Source organism: Mastigoproctus giganteus, chromosome 1, assembly GCF_048544385.1.
Source record: "Mastigoproctus giganteus isolate SK-2022 chromosome 1, ASM4854438v1, whole genome shotgun sequence".
NCBI lineage: Eukaryota > Metazoa > Arthropoda > Arachnida > Uropygi > Thelyphonidae > Mastigoproctus > Mastigoproctus giganteus.
This window is the reverse complement of record NC_143575.1, coordinates 32,053,587-32,073,027: the sequence shown is the minus strand read 5'-3', so window position 1 is coordinate 32,073,027 and position 19,441 is coordinate 32,053,587. Positions and strand designations below refer to the sequence as shown.

General features: G+C 35.1%; 1 protein-coding gene across 4 annotated transcripts in view; it reads right to left on the bottom strand.

The window, feature by feature from the left end:
• LOC150090684 (uncharacterized) overlaps nucleotides 1-19,441 on the bottom strand; it is a 306,488-nt gene that overhangs the window by 81,901 nt on the left and 205,146 nt on the right. For all 4 annotated transcript variants that reach the window (XM_090372249.1, XM_090372256.1, XM_090372243.1 and 1 more), the window contains 4 exons: nucleotides 18,304-19,063; nucleotides 10,919-11,115; nucleotides 6,624-6,825; nucleotides 193-911 (listed from right to left, as the gene is read on the bottom strand). In XM_090372249.1, the coding sequence (XP_090228375.1) occupies nucleotides 193-911; nucleotides 6,624-6,825; nucleotides 10,919-11,115; nucleotides 18,304-19,063 (1,878 nt within the window). The remainder of the gene's footprint in view (nucleotides 1-192; nucleotides 912-6,623; nucleotides 6,826-10,918; nucleotides 11,116-18,303; nucleotides 19,064-19,441) is intronic.

Here is a 19,441-nt window from a genome sequence, read left to right as displayed (position 1 = left end):
AGAATTTTACAAAAGCATTAATTAATTAATCATCTGCAAACAACCAACAAAGTAATAAAATACTGAAGTTGGTTAATAAAATATTAAAAAAATCAAATTTGAACAGCAATTTTTTTTTAAATTACAGATATTAAAGGCATACCATACTATTCTAACCCTGTAAAAAGTAGGGCACAAAGAAATTATGCTTACCTGAATTTTCATGTATCGGTTGGCATGTTCTGGACCCAAAAGATGCAGTTCCAATTCACTTTCCTCGCTAAATGAAGCATCACACATATTGCAGAAACTTGTGAGGATCTGGCTATGTTTTTCAATATGACTTCTGAAGGCTACTGCACTACTATATGTGTGACTACAAGATGTAAGAACACACTGAAAACGCTTTTCAAAATTATGTACATTGTGCATATGCATATAATAAAGAGGATAGCTTTTAATTATTGCATCACATTCATGACAGAAATGACCAACTTTGACAGGGAAGCCCAATTCTGCTAACTTCTGGTCATCTGGCAAATCTTTCATTGCAATACAACTTTTTTTATCCTCTTCATTTGATTTACAATTTGCACTTTTTATAGATGAGGAAGAATCATTACTTTGTGGTGTTTTTTCTGTGGTCTTCAAGGTTTCTTTATCTTTATTATCAACTTCTGTTGTTTTAACTTCATTATTATCACCAACTAGTAAGTCATTTGGTGTATTATCACACTCTTCCTCATCCTGAGTAGCATCTGCAGATATTTCTTTATTTTCAATATTACTGTTTTGTTGTTCATCACTTATTTCTTTTTCTAAGGCAGATTTTTTGGCAGTCAAAATATTTTTGTCTTTAGAAATTTCATTCTTGGCATCCTCATCCTGTTTTTCTGTTATCATTTCAACCATGCTATGTTTTCCATTTACAACTGCAATAAAAAAAAAAAAGCAACAAAACATTATTACATATCTGGAAATTTAAGTCAAATATCATATAGCACATTAAATAAACAAATGCTTGAAAGAAATGTTACAATTCCTTTGTTCTAGATAAATGACAGTCAAGATACCATTTGTTACTGTTTTAAATTATTTAATGTATTTAATGTTGCTATTGTGTTTACAGTTCAACACTAATTTTGCCGTATCATAGTTCACCAGCGAAAGAAAAAAAAAAAAAAAAAAACAAGAACACATTTCTAAACGCACTGCAGATTTCAAAACAGGATGGGTCAGATGGAATCATCAATGCATATACATGGTTGACATCACAAACCAAAATTAGATAATGTGAAAATTAAAATGAAATTAATTGTTGCCCACTTCTAACCATATGTTCAACTATTATTTTTTCTTCTTTTCTAAAATGAATTGTCTCAGAATGGGTAAAGCCTTTTTAATACACGGTGAGTCAGAATTATGTACAACACACTTTAGAAACTCATAATTTGTGAATCTGATAATAAATTAAAATTACTTTTTTTTTTTTTTTTTTGTGAAACATCCTTTGGGGCACCCATTAAGTAAATCTGATTGGTCACAAAAAATGCATCATGGAAGTGACATCATCTGTGGCTTCCAGCAGATGCTTCCCACACCTCCACCACTAGTCTGTGCCGAGCACTCATGAGTAGTGTGATTAGAGCATGACAAAATTTTTGTGACTGGTACGATATCTCAAGTTCTAGTGAACTGACTCACAAAATTCAAATGCCATTCATTTGAATTTCGTTGAACTGCATTAGGGAAAAAAAACAGTGTGCGCACCTTGTACACAAGAAAGATGTTTTATTTTATGTGAAAACATCCTTGGCTTGGAAGGGGTGGCAAAATAGAAGCCAATAGCCTAATTACTCATTTGATTGTAGCCATTTGTTCAATAGTATGATGTCACAATCATACTTCCTGCAGTTATGCAGTTACTACTGCAGGAACTATGATTTGAACAATACAGGTATTTGTCATATGGCTGCAAACAATACAAATATTTGTCAACAATACCTTTTTTCATCTTGCATTTTTGTTACATTCCATTGTTAGGTGTTCTTGAGAGTATCAAGCAAGAATGAAAGCGACAAGACCTAAGAAAATAAAGACAAAGGCAGCAATGAGTGTGCCACAAAAAAACAAAACACACTTAATTTACGAGTATGAAAAGGGGCACGAACAGCAGCTGGTTTATGTCACTCATAACTGACATCAATGGACTTTGTATCAACCTGCCGACAAGAGATTCTACCATAGCCTGAGAAATGCTACACCCACCACTGATCAAAATGTGTTTGCCAGGCTCAAGTCCAATCAGCTACAAACAAGACAGGACAGCTTGCTTGAATTCATCCACAAGAGGAACTCTCAGTTCTATAAATCAACTGCCAAAGCCTAGGGGGTGCAACATGCTGGCCTCACGGACACTGTTACACAGCAATGCCAAATCTTGCTGCCATCTGAGACTTGGTTAGACAACAATGAGTGTCAGTATCCCAAACTTGGATTGCATGGTTCAATTCAAGCGTGATGTTGTTGTTATTTGGTTTTTAGGGGCATTAGCAATTAAGGCCATATTGCTCCGGGGATATGCGGTGGTCATTCCCTGACCTTTCCGCATCTTCTGTATTCGGTGGTCACGGCTCGAACCCCGGTCTAATCAAGAAGCGTGTGCGACACACTGCTGCTCCTGCTCACCTGGCTATGGAATTCAAGCATGAAACTAAATGGACAGTTGGAGTCGCAATATATCACAACAAGATGGACAAGGTACAAATTGTTACACTAATTTAGATGTCATCTATCGACAAATGACTGGTTCAACAGTCAGTGTTTAGCCTGTTGGCAATGTATATACAGTGGAGTGTTTGTTACCCAACAGCCAAGTGATACTTAAAAAGTTGTCTATATTTCTCCTAACAGTGACATACAGGATATAACTGACTTCACTCATTTGATTTTGCTGGCGTACTCAATTTGAGATGCAGCACTGTCAATGTTAAACTGTTAAATTACTTTCCTGTAGAAATGTTCAATCTAACCCTAAACCCCCAATTTCAACTACAAGATCCTGTTGTACCTTGATGATTTCCAGAGATATTTCGATACATTTCAATTGCAAGTATACATCTCTTACTCGAGTTATCATAAATCCATTGAATTGTTTCTTCCAGCTGAAATTATGGAATCAAAAATATTTACAATCAAAATACCTAAAAGAAATGTGAAGGATGTTTCACATAAAACCATCTAACGTGCATGCTACACATGCCACCCGCCCCTTGTAATTTAACAGCTGAATTATGTATAGCTTCTTTTTAAAACAAAAAACTCATTTAAGACGTTCAAAATCTCCTCCTCTGGCGTACATGCATAAATGACATCTTTTTTCAACACACACACATACAACAGTGCACAAGTCAGTTGAAACTCTGAATGTTTCCTGCTGTACTGCCATCCACAAATCCCCCAATTCTTCTGTTTTTTGAGTGTACACCTTTCCTTACAGGTATCCCCATACAAAAAAAATCTAATGGACTGAGGTTGAGCAAACAGGTATTCCAAAGCACTCCTCATTGTCCACGAATTCCTCGTTTATATAGTCATGGAAAGCAGTATGAAAATATGGCAGGGCACCATCCTTGAAAAAAATACTATATCTGAAAATATACTTCTGATGTGTACTGCATAATTCTTTAATATTTCAAGATAACTCTACCCAGTAACAGTGCCACTGAATCAGTAAGGTTCAGTAATTCTACAAGATGAGATTCCCACCCACGCAGGTATCTCCGGAACAGTAAACACAACTGTGATGATTCAAATGTCCGTTTAGTTGAATATGGTGTTGTCTGACCATACAATTGCATACTCAAAAAGGGCTGATTCCACCATTTTTATGACAATACTATTCACAAAATTGTGTTTGTTGATCTGGATTACCTCACTGTACTGCTTTCTATAATCAAAGTTTAAAAGGCTTCAGATTTATGTCCTTTAAGATTCTTATAACACTTGATTGACTCATTTGCAGCTCTTGTGAACACTATCTTCTTAATTTCTGTGAAGAATGTTGAAGCTGCCATCAACTCATTCATGGCAGCTTCAACGTTTGATACTTTTCCTTCCACTGCTTGTTTTGTTGATAACTTGTACAGTTCCATATTCCTAAAAAGTTATTGTTACACAATTAGACATACTCAGTGGCAGATCCAGAAAAGAATGACAAAAGGGGCACCATTTTGTGCACATATGTGCCCCCTACCCTGAATCTGCCACTGGGCATACTTGTTCCATATTGTGTTTCCCATGGACTGAACTTCTATATTTTCAAATTTATTTCTCTCGAAGAATTGCATTTCTCTCAACAAAACTAAATTGCATGTTCTCTACCATTTCTATGGGTTTCAGGCAATCTGGAAAAAAAAAAAAAAAAAAAGGAATATGAATTGGTCACCTAATTCACAAAGTATGGATTGTTAAAGTGTGTATACATTATTTTGACTTACTCTGTAGTTCAGTTTTTTTCTTTCTTTTATTTCCAATCTTTGCACAATGAGAATTTCACTATGCAGATAACAGAGGTGGGTTAATTACATTAAGGAAGCCTTGCTTTATTTCATTTATGATAGCAGGACAGTAATTAGAAGAAACATTCTGAGTGTAATTTTAACAATGTATCAATTAACTAAATTTATTTATTGAATGTAAATAGCTGCAGCATGATGAACTATAATTATTTTTATATCTTACAACTGTGAATTTTCACAAAATCAGGTGGTAAATATCAAAATATCCAGTTTTGCTTGGTTCTTTTAAATGAGACAAATACATCAATGGACAAAGCACAATCTATTTTTAAAATTAAGGAGAGGACCTTTTCAAATAACACTACCTGGCTGGTTAAAAGTGAATTATAGAATATATGTTATGATGGTGTGTGTGTGTGCGCGAGAGAGAGAGAGAGAGAGAGAGAGAGAGAGAGAGAGAGAGAGAGAGAGAGAGAGAGAGAGAGAGAGAGAGCCTTTATACAATCAATGTAAAATGGCAATTTGATGCAATAGGCCTGAAAAGATTCTATTAAAGTGGTGGTAGATGTGACATGTAAATCTTTGTTTAACAACCAAAATAAATATCTGATGCTCACATGACAGGCTTCTACATTTTTACATATTTAACTCTAACTTCTATATGCAGAAAATCACCTTGGGCCATTCATGTTTTGAACATAAACCCTTTACGTAAACTCTTGCTGCCAAGTGTGTGTAATGTCTAATCTTCTTTGCTGGTGGACTTTTGTAAAATTAATTTATACCACACAGAACTTCTACAATCAGAGTTTAACCTTTAAATTTTTTACTCATTGCATACCTGCTGAATCAATGACCAGTCAAATATGTATAGAATATAACAATGCAGTACAAACTGCTAAAATATATTTTATATAAAAATATCTTGTGAGCTGAGAACCAGACCTTTTTCTCATAAGACCTGATTTCAGCATTTTCAGAATACAACTCCTACATACGACAAGAACCCATGCGTACTAACTTTAAAAAATCAAAAAATCAGATTACTTTTAATATAGATCCAGCTTCAGCCGTAATGCTATAGCACTGCATTCCAGCATTACCTGAAAGGAGTTAGCAGAATTTCCTACCAAAGGGAATTAATTAATGCACATAATATGATGCAACAAGTAAATTATGCATGTCATCATTCACTGCACTAAACAATATTTTAAATTTCGTTTCTTCGGTTATTTATTTATATATTTTTTCATTCTGTTTGATTATACAGTAGTGGCTGCTGCCAAATCTCCAGACCTGGTGCTATGAGTCAACTTCAGCCAAATCATGGAAAGTCTGCAATAAAGATTTCTTATACAATGCAATCACCACTCAAATTCTATTCTTAAAAAAAAAAAAAACAAAACCTTAGATATTTAAAGTAATCCAAACCTCTTTTAACAACAAACAACTGAAATACACAAGCTACCACTAGTGATGACAATATACTAAACTTTGCCTGAGTCATGAATGCTATTTACAAAAAATGCAGAATGAAATTAAAATTAAAGTCAAATGTTTATTATAAAATTCAAATATGTAAACATACTCATCAAAACACATGATATACAAAGTACACATATTCCTGCCACATATGGCTGCTTTACTTAGGCTACAAATAAGAGGAGCCACTCAACATTGGCTTTTAAGTGTGTATTCTTAAATTTGGTAGGTCTAGAATTGAAAAAAACAATGTCTACACATTTAAAAAAATAACACAAGCTTGACTATAAATTGGAAGAAATTAAAACTTATCAGCAAACTGGAGGGTTTTTTTTTTTTTAATCAAGTATAAGGAATCTACTGCAGATACCTATACTAATGTTATATAGTCGACTAAAATTCAGAAAAAAAATTAAAATGTTTGGAAAATTAGAAGTTTTAATAAGGTATCAGAACCTACTGTACAACCTGCACTATACTGTGTTTACATATGATGCAGCTATTTTAGTAGTGGAGAATGTGGAGAGGATGTCCAATATTTTTTTAAATATAGTATATTATCAAACTTTTTTGCTGTCTTAAGTATTCTAAGAGTTAGAAAAAAAACCACAAATAAGATATTAAAAATATATTACAACAAACCTGGTTGTTCAACTTCGGAGTAATCTTTAAGTTCCTTGCTCACCCACTGCATATGAATATGATGTAGATGCTGGTCACATATTTCCTGGCTCGGAAACTTCAAATTGCAAAGGAAACATGGATTTTTTCCAGAAAAGCCCTTATTTTTTATTATTCCAACAGCTTGATCACCACGTGCATGCTTACTTTCTTTTATATGTTTCTAAAACAAAAAAAAAAAAAATAATAAATATATATATATATATATATTTGTATTAGAACAAAGCATGAGATTAAGAGTACACCTATTCCTATGCTTGATTTCTAGTACTCCAGTTGGCAATCTTAATTGAACTTGTGTTAATACGAAGTTTCTACAAAACAAAGCTGTTTAAAAAAGTTGAATGAATTGAAAAACTTAGATGTCAGTATAAATTATAATTTTAATTAACTAAAGTAAAAATAATTTATTGTTATTCAACCCTATCCATAAATTAGTCTCAAGGTTACAAGCAGTGGTAGAGTTAACCCATGTATCAACATGGACAGTGTTTAGGGTACCCAATCCTTGACCATTCTGCATCCTCCGTATTTGGTGGTCACGGGCTCGAACCCCTGTCTAATCAAGAAGCATGTGCTATGCACTGCTGCTCCTGCCCACCTGGCTACGGAGGTGCCAATCCCTGGCTGCTGGAGGACAAAACAAGCAATGAGAAGGGCAAATAATTTGACTCCTATAAATTTTATAAAGTTCTACATGAAAATTGTTGTCGTGAGTGCTGATAATAAATGGCACAGGGATATCATTCCAACAAGTATCATGGAGTAGACAAAAAACTTCTTTCCACCACCATGTGGAAGGAAGTTTTTTTTGTTTTGTTTTGTTTTATGGCACATTGGCATGTTACGCACAAAGTCCAAGTTTGAGGCAGTTAACAAGTGATAAGTAATCTAGAAATAGGTTACCAGGTCAAAAAATAAACAAAAGTACTAAACAATGCACAATAAAAACATGACTAAATAAAAAAGCATATATATATATATATAAAATTTAAAAAACAAAATTTATATACTGTGATAAATGTTTAGCTTTTAAAAACAAATTTATGACACTGTCATTCAGATGCAATCTGACTGAGCGTACATGGCCCAGTCACATGGTTAAAAGTACTAAAACATAAATTGGTTCACAAGGTAGACATTCCAGTCAGCCCCATCAATCAGCCATGATAACCTAAAGGAAGACACAATCTCACAGCAAGTAAGAAAGTTATCACAGGGAAGTGACTGCTTTCACAGAGTTCTCCTTTAGTTCCAAAGTAAATGAAGAGAGTAGAGGGGGAACAGATTGAAAGATCAATGACAGAAAAAGTACAGGTATGAACGTGGAGGATGTTAGTTCCCACATTTAGAAGGGAGTTGTCACTATCAGTGAGCATATGCTCTATGACTTGTCCCTTTCCATTGATGTCAGCACCACCTCACAGGGTAGTATGTCCACTGAAATCCCAAAGAAGAAAGAGAGGAGACTGACATCCCCCAATCAGACCCTCATCGGGGGATGTCAGTCAGAGGTGGCAAACAGAGAAGACTATCAATAAAAATCCCACTGTAAGGTGACTGCTACCACCTCTATTTTGATTTTAAGTAGCAAAGGTGATTTGGGATCTGGTTATTCATGGTCTGGATCAGTGATTCTCAACCTGTGTGCCGTGAGTATGCTTCAAATGTGCCGCGGAAAATGCAAATAAAAAATTTATTTATTTACACTGCACCGATCCTAGCCCCTTCCAGTGGTCAATGTGACATCACGTCTTCATTCCTAGTATTAGATCTGTTCACCTTTAATCACCTTTTGATTCTTAATAGTAGACCTGTTCACCTTTATTCAGCCATTCTTATCATTTGAGAGACTTTCCCAGGCACCCTGCAGTTGTATAAGTGCAACTTGTAAGCAGCATAGTAAGAAATTTCCTTTGTGTTTTATATTTATAAAACGTCATATTCAGTTGTCGTATAGAACAGGTATTTTCAATTAACTCTATTAGTACAGTCTAGAAATAACTTAATTTTTTTAGAAATTAATAGTGAAAGGAAATCAGCAGAAGAGGCAACTTGATAACAACGAGCTTGGAGAAAATGACAAAAACAAAACCATCAACATCAAAAAAGAAAATATGTTGTTGTAAACAATGATTATTTGGCAATAGGATTTTTGTATAGTGGTACCCAAGATTGTCCTCTACCTTTATGCGTGGTATGTGGTTTAAAACTGTTGAATGAATCAATGGTGCCGAGTAAATTGCAGCATCATTTTTCTAATAAACACAAGAATTTATCGTCCAAAACTATGGAATATTTTAAAAGACTGCAGGCCTCTACTAGAAAAGAAGGTGCAGAATTTTACAGTATGTCTAAAACATCTGATATAGCTCAAGAAGCCAGATATTTAGTAGCCGAACTGGTGGGAAAAAAAAAAAAAAAAAAAAAAAACCTCACCCGATTGCAGAAAGTCAAATTTTACCATCATGTCGGGTGATCGTGAAAAGTATTTTGGGAGAGGAAGCTGAAAACAAAATAAGGGCAGTCCCACTTTCGAACAGCACAATTAGCAGGCAAATAAAAGAAACATCCAGTGATATTGAACAAGTTGTTTGAAATATTAATAATTTTGGGTGACTTTAGATATCAGTGGGAAAGCTCAATTAATAGCATTTGTCAGGTCTATCAATAATGACAATTATTAATCCTTTTTTTTTGTCGTTGTTCTCATCGTCGTCGTAAAGAACTCACTGAAAGGACAACTGGCCAAGATACTTTCAAAGTAATGAATGATTATTTACAAAAGTGTGGTATATTTTGTAGAAGTCGTGTGTTGGCATTTGTACCTAAGGTGCTCCTGCAATGACCGGAGCACTAAAAGGATTTGCAAACTTAGTAAAACGACACAATTCAAATATTATTACAACACACTGTTTTATACACAGACAAATTCTAGTAGCGAAGACTAGTCATACTCGATTTAAAACTTGTACTTGATCAAGCGGTTAAAATGGACAATGATATCAAAACTAGATCACACAAAATATGTATTTTCGGAAAACCATGCGGGGAACTGGAGTCTGATTATTTTTCTTTAATGATGCATACTGAGGTTCAGTGGCTATCAAAAGGAAATGTACTCATGCGTATTATTATTAGCCATATGGTGCAAGGAAGCCTAAGGCGTATGCTGAACCAGCCAAAAAAAAAAAAAAAATTCCCATCCTTGCACTATATGGCTATCACTAAACTGCTCGACAAAATTAACAAAACACTTAGAAAACATGGTGTAACTGGTGCAACTTGTGATACAGCAGGACAAAATTTGGTATGGTGGTATACCATAGAATAACGATAAAATGACGAGACAGTGAGAAACTCCAGACAGGTATGAGAGACCACTATAGGTCTCTCATACCTGTTTCTATAAGAATAACCAAAAAAAGGTCATATTACAGAAGTCGATACAAGACGTTCAAAAATATGATCACATAACATCAATATGGCATATAATTCCCCTTCCAACAGCTAAAGAGGCCTGACAGCAGTGAACCATGCTCGATATAAGGGTGTCCATAAGATTCTATGGCAACAAATTCCTTTCTACCACCAGTGCAGACCTTAGCTCACCAAGTGATCGAGGAGTTAGGGTGCTCGCATTCAAAATGGTGCCTAAGGGCACCCCATACATGTTCGATCAGATTTAAGTCTGGTAATCATGCTGGCAGTGGCAGTTGCTGGATGTCTTCAGTTTGAAGATATTCTTCCATCACTTGAGCTCTATGTGCAGTGGTGTTGTCGTGCATGAAAAGAAAATCTGTTCTCAGTGCTGCTGCACAGTTACAGTACCCTTATCAAAAACATGAAGAGCGGTGTGGCTGATGATCATTATTCCACTCCACACGAGAACACCACCTCCACCATAAGTGTCTCTTTCTCTGACGTTGGAGGAATGGTACCTTGTTCCTTGCTGTCACTAGATGAAATAACATCTAGAATCTGATGTAGGCTAAAACTGGAACAGAACTGTACTCCCATTTGTCAGGGCTCCAGGTCAAATGTTCATAGCAACAGTTTCGATGAGCTCTGCAGTGGTTTAGGATTAATGGGATACAAACCACCAGTTCCTTGTATAGAGTTGACTTTTGATATATATACAGAGAATTAAGACTTAATCATAGTTCTCACAAGTACACCTATATCAAATTGCCTATGACAAAATGTTTATGTCAAAAATGTCTATTAAATAAGAAAAATTAATGTATTATACTCACAGTTATATCTTCTAAAGATGAAAAAGAGAGAGAACATTCGGTACACATATAACTGAGATCCGACTTCCCTGCTGTTGTGGAACTTTTCTTTTTAAGCATTTCACTCTGAAGAAGCGGACATTTAGGAACATGGGCCACAAGGTCTTGAATATTTCCAAACTGCTTGATGCACTTTGCACAGAACCAAGTTTGTTGATCTACATGTAAAATTAAAATTCTAAGTTAAAGTTACAGGGACAAAATTAGTTTATCTCCTGGCAATTATAAGCAAAATTAAGAAGATATCAAATCCATACAATTAAACCGGAGATAAACTGTTGATTTTGACTCCAAAACCAGAATCCGAAACATTCCCTCCATATTATTCAATTTATTACCCATATACTATTATACTTTAGATTTTCTGAAGAAAGTAAAAATTTTTTATTCAGAAAACTAGGCATCTTTGCTAGTCATTTCACCACATTATGTTTTGATAACTGTTAGAGGAACTATTACACATTCAATGCTTTTTGCATATTACTAGAATGACAGAGAAATATTTTCTCTCTTAATTTGACTACTGCGCAAGTTTTTACAAAACAAAATTATCAACCTTCATATTTACAAGGTGACCAAAATGTTTGAGGACTGAAATAATGAAGCTTAACAGCTATTCAGATGGATATCATTCGAGGTAGTCTCCTGAATACTGTACATAGCAGTTCCAATACTTCTGTAATTTCTGGAAATGTTCCTGGTGGGATTCTTTTGAAATTGCTAATAATTCTTGCATCTTTTTCAAAGTAATCATCATGCACTAATTACATCATTCTAAAAGTTTCTGAAAGAGTCAGTGAAGTAACCCAAAGAAAATGTTCAGTTGGGTTTGTTTCAATTCAAATAGCTTTATTTCTTCAACATCAAGAAATCTTTCCTTTGAGGGCAATTTTCACCCTGGGAAAGAGGAAGATGTCCACTGGTGATAGATTGGGAGAGTAGGGTGGATCATTGGTCTGTATAATGCCATGTTTCATCAGAAATGTCTCCATAACAAGTGCACAATGGGTGGGGGCATTGTCATGCAACATTGCAGCCTCACCCAGGAAATGCACTTCAATAATTTTTGAAAGATCTGTATGCAGAATTCAGCACCGGCTCTCTCCCCTTCAAGTACAAATTCCTTGTGAATCACATCCTGTCTAAAATACTGATTAATACAATGCTCATGTCGAAAAACATGAGCATTGTATTAATCCTAGATTTCTGAAAACCAAAACTTTTTGCACCTTGGTCATGACTTCGAAGTTCACCGCATGCTCTGATGCTTCGTTTCTGGGTCATACTGAAACACCCAACACTCATCTCCAGTGACAATACAGCTGAGGGAATTAGGATTGTCTTGACAAGTCTGGGTAAAGTCTTTACATGATGCACTCTTCACTGATTCTACCCATCCATGAGGCTGTGTGACACAAATATAGCATGAAGGAAGCATACCTGACTTTTGCAGATAAAACAGCCCAGATGCAAAATAGAAAGTTAAATAATGTATTTAAAAAAAAAAAAAAAAAAAAAAGACACCACATAAAGAAACAAATACGAAAAGCTAAATATCTTCTTATGCTGTTGGTAACAACATTGAAACATCCTTGCCACTGTCATCATTCTAAAATGATGATGATGTGGGGTATAAAAATGTGCCATAAAATGTGGACTTAACACGTGATGAAAAAGAATAAGCATTAACAGTATGCTAATAGTGGTCACTGAGGGAAATGTGGCTGCAGCATGAGTTCTGATGGCAGATAAAATTCGGTTCCGTTTGGAGAGTTGCACATTTACTGAACAGAGTAATGTTCAGTTTTAAAAAAAAAAGTTTTATGGAATCAGCATATAAAATCAGATAAAAAATGACTAATTGCCAGTAAATTATGATGGATCGACATATGGGTGTAACAACACTACTAATTTTTCAAATGTTGTAATGGAACACGTGCACAGAGGAGCAAAGGTTAATGATGGAGTGAACTGATGCATGATTTTATCAGTGGATCTTTCTTTTTGGAAAAAAAAAAAAAATAAATAAAAAAAAAATAAATAAATAATAAATAAAAATATATTAAGAATCTGGACATGTTGGATAACTTTACTTCTTTTATACTTTATGCTTGGAAATTTGCGCATATCCATACAGTTTCCTAGGGTAACAAATCTCTCCAGTCCAATTATCACCTCACCACACTTACCACTACTCCTGCTAAAGTAATGGAGAAAACTCATTGTCAACTACTTATCTTAAAACTGTCAATCTGATCAAGAATTGCCAAAAAGAATTCTGACAACAATGATTCTCTGCTCACATAACAGACATTACTTATCTTTGACAAATTCAATGGAAAATTCTGGCAAAATTCAATGAGCTGCTCCTGATATTTCTAAGGCATTTGATTGTGTTTGGCATAAAGGTCTTCTAAACAAGCATCCCATCTTATGGATTGCTGACTATTTTTTGCAACTGGATATCCTTGTTTTTATCCTTGGTAAAAATGTAATTACATTTTTACCAACACCCTTTGGCATCTCTCATATTGTGAATATAACTTCATAACCGTGATGGCATGTTGTATTACCAGGATACCTGCCCGCCCATGATGAAGTTCAATAGCTTCGAAACGATCATCTGGGTGGCAGTATCCTCTAAAAATAAATAACAGCAGTCTTCCTCTATTAGAGAAGCATTATTTATTTGAAGTAGTGCAATACGGCTATCTTGTTTAGAAGTCAACCACAATATGAGATACAATTAAAACGATGCCTTCTACACTACTTACGTAGTTCAAATTTATAGATTAATTATGGTGTATTTACATGCGAAAACCCATAAAAATTATGCCTTAAGCATTTTCAAATTGTATATTGCATTAAGCCCTTTTCTTTCGAACAACGTTATTATTCATAACGTTGTTCGCATAATACAATGGCCAGGCCTTATTCAAGGGGATAATCACTGAATACAGGCCTCCAGACCTGTATTCAGTACCACACCTTGAGTACTGAATACAGGTCCGGAGGCCTCATTTTAAGAAGGCTGTAGAGCTGTTGGACGAGTACAGAGAAGGGCAACAAGATTAGCGAATGGAACAAAAGGTTGCTCTTATGAAGAAAGGCTTAAGTTTTGCAAATTACAGTGTCTGGAGACTAGGCACCTGCGAGGTGATCTGATTGAGGTGTATAAAGCCTTGAATGGTTTGAGGCTTTATACACCTCAATGCAAATGGGATTCTTTCTCTTGCTCAGAATAATTGCCTGAGAGGGCATAATTTTTTTGAGGAAAGAAGGTTGTAGGATAGATGTGCGAAGTTTGCCTTTAGCCAGCAGGTGTTGATTGCTGGAACAAACTTCCATCTGTCATTGTAGAAGTTGATAGCTTAAATAGATTCAAGGCAGAACTTAACAAACATTTGGAGCGAGTGGATGGGTGAAATAGGGGTGTTTTTTTTTTTTTTTTTTTTTTTTTTGGCTGATGTTATATAAGCCTGCTTTCTTGCATCATGCGCCTTTGCTAATGCTAACTCATTGGATCAGCAATTTTTCATTTCTTGGTATTTTGATTTGTATAGCTTTGATGTGCCAGCAGTAATCAATTTAGCACATACAATAAAAGTTATCATAAAGAAATTTAAAGGCTTTTGATGCACATAGTTTAATCAGTGGATTGGCATATCATAAAGTAGTAGTAGTGTTGAAATTTGATGCAAGAAATTGTGAGTTTGAGTTCATGCAGCATCAGCCAAAAAAAAAATAAAATAAAATTTACAAAACAATTCCTCAAAATCAGAGGTTTCCAAACTTTCTCGGTTCATGGCACCCTTAAGTGTCCAAGTAATTTTTTCACGGCACCCCCTAGGTCAAAAGAAATACCTAACACAGTGGTTTTCGACCTTTTAATATATACCCGTATAATAATTTTATTCTTTATATAGAGGTACTAAATAAAGGTCAATTATAGACAACCACAAAATTTAAAACATACGGTACGGATACCGTACACCTTTTTATAATGAAATAAATATACAAATTAAAAAAAATAAATCAATAATAATAATAAATTTAAGTAACTTATACCCAAATTACATGGAACCCCAAGAATGTTGTTGCGGCAACCGGTTTAAAACCACTGCTCTAAATGTTTGTCCAGTTCCTCCTTAAATTTATTTAACCTATCAACTTCCACAATGGCAGAAATTGTGGTATCAACTTCCACAATGGCAGATGAAAGTTTGTTCCAGCAATTAACCACCCACTGGCTAAACACAAATTTCCGCATATCTATTCTACATCTGTCTTTCCTCAATTTGAATTTATGCTCCCCTAGGTTCGTAGTCTGAACAAGTGGAAGAATCCCATCAGAATTCAGCATGCTCAACCCATTAAAGGCCTTATACATCTCAATCAGATCACCTCGCAGGTGAATAGTCTCCAGCCGCTGCAATTTGCAGAATATAAGCCTCTCTTGGTAAGAGGATCCCTTCATTCCCCTCACTAATCTTGTTGTCCTTCTCTGTACATGCTCAAGCAAATCTACATCCTTCCTAAAATGAGGCCTCCAGACCTGTACGCAGTACTCAAGGCATGGCCTGACCATTGCCTTACACAGAGGGACAATCACCTCCTTTTCCCTGCTAGCAAAATTCCTGTATGTCATTGACAAAACCCTACGACCTGCCCTGTCTGCATTGCTCAGAAAACTTCATATCTGACTGCACAATTACTCCCAGGTCTTTTTCATTTTCTACCACCTTAAGTGTAGTATCACACAGTTGGTACGTTTCTCTGGGGTTACTTCTACCCATATGCAGTACTTTGCATTTGTCAATGTTAAACTTCAGTTGCCACTTCTCAGCCCATTTGCCAAAATTTTCTAGATCCTGTTGCAGTAGCACACTGCCATTACTCTCATTAACAACCCTGCCAACCTTTGTATCATCTGCAAACTTCGACACTAAGCCTGATATACCTTCATCAATATCATTGATAAATATACAAAACAGTGGGTCCAACACCGAACGCTGTGGAACTCCACTAATAACATTGGTCCATGAAGAGCAGTGCCCATTGATTACCACCCTGTGTCTTCTCCCACTCAACCATCCTTTTATCCATTGTAGCAACTTACCCTTAATACCATTCTGCTCCAATTTGTACAGTAGTCTTCCATGTGCAACAGTGTCAAAAGCTTTCCTGAAATCTGAATATATGATATCAAAATTATTTTTTGCATCCAGTTCCTTTGCAACCACATCATAATATCCAATCAAATTTGTCAGACAAGACTTTCGCTTAACAAACCCATGCTGTGTCTGAATTATTGCTGCAGTCTTGTCTAGATGATCCTGCAATGCATCTTTAACCAGTGACTCCATTATTTTACCCGGAACAGAAGATAAACTAATTGGTCTAATAAACTAATTACTCGTATCACTCTTCGACCCCCCTTTGTGAATTGGGGATACATTTGCACATCTCCAGTCCGTGGGGACCTCACTTCCAAGAATGCTCTCATAATTATGGCTCAGGGTTTGCTTACGTCCTTTGCCGCCTCCTTTTAATATAACTGAATAGATCCCATCCACCCCAGGTGCCTTTCTTATGTTTAACTTCAAAAATGTCTCCTCCACTTTGCTCTCAGTTATTGCAAAATCATTAAGCACCCTGCTACAATTTGATAACCTTACGGCATTCCCCTCCCTGAATAACTCCTCATGTGTGAATGTAGATGCAAAACACTCATTCAGTTTGTTTGCTATCTGAGAAGGATCATCAAACAGTCGAAACATCGATATCAAGTGGACCAATCAGATTCATCCCCTTCCTTTTAGAGTTTATATAAGTAAAGAAATTCTTGCTATTTTTCTTAGTATACTTGGCCAAAGATTTCTCGTAATCTGACTTTGCCTGCCTAACCTCCTTTGTGACTTGATTACACACTAGTTTATATCTGCCATAGGCTTTTGTGTCGCCTGATAATTTATATGCATCCCATGCATTTTTCTTCTCTGCCACAAGTCTCATTAGTTCATTTGACAACCATTTAGGCCTAAATCTTGAACAATATTTCTTAGTTGGTATGCAAAGCCTAGTAGCTTCCACGATTAATTCCTTGAATGCTTCCCACTTAGAATTTTCTGCTGGTAACATCTCCAGTTGATCCCACTGTACAGAATTTAAAAACTGTCCGAGACCACTGACACTTTAATGTCACCTTTATGGAAGCAAAAACCCTTTCCTTTATCCCTGATGATACTTATATCTTTAATTAAATCCCACATCAGAACACTGTGATCACTGCCACCTTTATCTGCAAATTCTTAATATATGAATGATCATTGCTAATAACTAGATCAAGAGTATTAGCCTCTCTGGTTGCCTCTCGGACATGCTGCTGCAGAAAACAATCATTCCAATAAATCTACAAAAGTCTTACTAGTGCGCGAGTGACCAACCCACAAGTTCCAGTCAATATCTGGGAAGTCAATATCCCAGGATGAGTTTGACTGTCGGGAAGCTACAGTAAAGTTCATGAACAGGACCAAAGTACAGTCGTCAGAATTCAATGTTATCATAGAAAAGTTATGTTTAATGTTAGTGCTCTGCATGATATTAATAAGCAAATGTATCTAGAAGTGTGTTTGATTTTTAATTTTGTTTCTATCATTTACAATTATGTATTTTATATTTATTACATATAATGATAGCTAGATAAAACATAAAAATAAATGGTTTATGGAACGAAATTTTTCGTGTGTCCATAAACTTGTTACTTGTACTATTTTTAGATAAGCAATTAATAAAATAAAATATCTCTTAAGCTAGCACTGGTATAGTTCCAATTATTAGACTTCTGCTGTATAATAATGACATAATGTTAGGCTTTGCAATCAAAACAGCTGCTTATAATTAATACAGAGATGTAAATTAAACTACCGAGACAAAAAGTGAATTTAGTGACAATAACAGATAACTTCTGGGTTCTGTATATATGCATACAAAACCTGAAATCAATTAATAAATTAATTCATTTTTTCTGAAGAAGACAGCAAAATTTCCAGTTTTGCTCGCAATTCAGTAGTGTCTTTGCTAATAACTGTTTAATTACTGAATTTTTATGGAGAAATCAAATGAAACTTTTCTTGGAAAGTACAGAGAGTTAAAGGTGGGTTTAAAAGCCTTTTGAAGAGAAACATAAGTGCTTGGTTTTTTTTGTTTTTTTTTTTTAAACCTGGGAGTGGGGCTTTTCAGACTCAAGTATTTTCTAGCAGACTTGACTCTTCCAAAGATGTTTGGAAAAGTTAATCTGTGCTGTAATTCAGTTAAGCTTAACTAAATTAATAAAATCAACTTACCTGTTTGTACTGCATGGGTGAGAATTATGTGATTTTCTAAACTTTCCTTACTATGAAGAAACGTTGAACAACCTGGACACTGAAGATTTTGAGTTGGTTCACTTACTATGTGTCTTTGTTTTACATGTGTTCGAAGACGATTTGGACGAGATGTACAGAAAGTGCAATAGCGACAGACATATGTCTGCATACGATGAACAATTTTCATGTGTTTGTGATGGGTTAGAAAATCTTGGGATGCACATGAACAAATACTACAATAAAAGGAATCGCTCAGTTCAGTTACGGCAATTTCTGGTACTAGCCGCACAGCCTTTCCATGGGATGTGGGATAATGACTTCGGACCTCTGACAAGTTCTTCAGTGTAGCAACACAAAACCTGCAACCAGAGTTTAGAATTGTATCTTCTGTTACATCTGGAGGTACACAAACAAAAACAACATTTTCACTGAACTCAGCTTTATAATGCTGTACACTCAATTCATGAAGTGAATGGTAATGTTTTTCTAGTTCTATAATGTGTTTCCAACTACCTTTATTCCTACACAAGAGACACCGGTGAACCGAATCATTTGGTGAAACAATCTGACGAAAAAGAAACATTCCTATCAACTTTTTACAATTTTCAGCTTCACTTAGAGGAAGCTCACTCTCAATCAGCTGGAGTGTGTTTGGAAGCTTTAGTGTTTTTCTGTCATCTGTAACATCAAATGTGCATTCCTCTAATGGCGGATAAGTATCGTTTTGCTTTTTTGCAACCTAAATGAGAAACAAAAAGGTTAATACATGTCTTATTTATCAATAAATATAATGGTATACAGAAAATGAAAACACATGATAAAAAAAAAATTAAATGTTAAGTTGTAACTATTTTTTTTTTATTTTAAACATATTTAATAAATAAATTTGTATTAAAATACTTATCTACTTCAAAAGACCTAAGCAATGAAGGCTGTATTTTTTGTCTTTATATATCTGCTTAGCATTATATATGGCTATCCTTTAGCAATTAATTAAATTAACAAAGTAAAATTAAATATCAATTATTCACAATTAGCTTAACAAATCCATACTTTTTGAAAATAAAATTTATCAACAATGAAATCAGCAACGATATATCATTCATCAGAACTGAAC